The 1,473-nt window shown below is 50.0% G+C and overlaps 1 protein-coding gene across 1 annotated transcript in view; it reads right to left on the bottom strand.

The window, feature by feature from the left end:
- Positions 1–331: 331 nt before the first annotated feature.
- LOC106537296 (rho guanine nucleotide exchange factor 2) overlaps positions 332–1,473 on the bottom strand; it is a gene marked incomplete at its 3' end in the record, with an annotated part of 22,475 nt that continues 21,333 nt past the window's right edge. Inside the window, 1 exon segment of the mRNA XM_014034682.1 lies at positions 332–580. Within this exon segment, the coding sequence (XP_013890136.1) occupies positions 332–580 (249 nt within the window).

The following is a 1,473-nucleotide window of genomic DNA, read 5'->3' on the forward strand; positions in this document are numbered from 1 at the left end:
TTTACACAGGTGTGACATCATAGCTCCACCCACACAGGTGTGACATTATAGCTCCATTTACACAGGTGTGACATCATAGCTCCACCCACACAGGTGTGACATTATAGCTCCACCCACACAGGTGTGACATCATAGCTCCACCCACACAGGTGTGACATTATAGCTCCACCCACACAGGTGTGACATCATAGCTCCACCCACACAGATGTGACATCACAGCTCCACCCACACAGGTGTGACATCACAGCTCCACCCACACAGGTGTGACATCACAGCTCCACCCACACAGGTGTGACATCACAGCAGGTGAAACTGATACAGTAACTCTTACCTTTCATCCTGGAGCCCTGGACCTTCCAGAGGAAGCTTCCTTCATGGAGAAGTTTCCTCCTCAGCAGTTCTCCTCCTTTGAATATTCCTCCTCCCTGGACCTCCGCTTGAGCCCGAGGGTCCAAACGGGCCTGGATCTCTTGCAGCCTCCTGGTTCGGTCCAACTCCAGAACCTCCTGGTCCACTGAGCTGATCAGCTCTTTGAGGAGAACTAAGGCCTTCTTCAGAACCTGGATCTCTTCTTCACAACCTGCAAGAGTTTACCAAGTGTTCTGTGATGACTGCAGGTCACAGGTCACAGGTTACAGGTCACAGGTCACAGGTCACAGGTTACAGGTCACAAGTCACAGGTTACAGGTCAAGGGTTACAGGTCACAGGTTACAGGTCACAGGTCACAGGTCACAGGTTACAGGTCACAGGTTACAGGTCACAAGTCACAGGTTACAGGTCACAGGTCACAGGTTACAGGTCACAGGTTACAGGTTACAGGTCACAGGTCACAAGTCACAGGTTACAGGTTACAGGTCACAGGTTACAGGTCACAAGTCACAGGTCACAGGTTACAGGTCACAGGTTACAGGTCACAGGTTACAGGTTACAGGTTACAGGTCACAAGTCACAGGTCACAGGTCACAGGTTACAGGTCACAGGTTACAGGTTACAGGTCACAGGTAAAATGTTACAGGTCACAGGTCACAAGTCACAGGTCACAGGTCACAGATCACAGGTCACAGGTTAAAGGTCATAGGTTACAAGTTACAGGTTACAGGTCACAGGTTACAGGTCACAGGTTACAGGTCACAGGTTACAGGTTACAGGTCACAGGTTACAGGTCACAGGTCACAAGTCACAGGTTACAGGTCACAGGTTACAGGTCACAGGTTACAGGTCACAGGTTACAGGTTACAGGTCACAGGTTACAGGTCACAGGTCACAGGTTACAGGTCACAGGTCACAAGTCACAGGTTACAGGTCACAGGTTACATGTCACAGGTCACAGGTTACAGGTCACAGGTTACAGGTCACAGGTTACAGGTCACAAGTCACAGGTTATAGGTCATAGGTTACAGGTCACAGGTTACAGGTCACAGGTTACAAGTCACAGGTTACAGATCACAGGTTACAGGTCACAAGTCACAGGT

Source organism: Austrofundulus limnaeus, unplaced genomic scaffold (assembly GCF_001266775.1).
Source record: "Austrofundulus limnaeus strain Quisiro unplaced genomic scaffold, Austrofundulus_limnaeus-1.0 Scaffold2231, whole genome shotgun sequence".
Taxonomy (NCBI): Eukaryota; Metazoa; Chordata; class Actinopteri; order Cyprinodontiformes; family Rivulidae; genus Austrofundulus; species Austrofundulus limnaeus.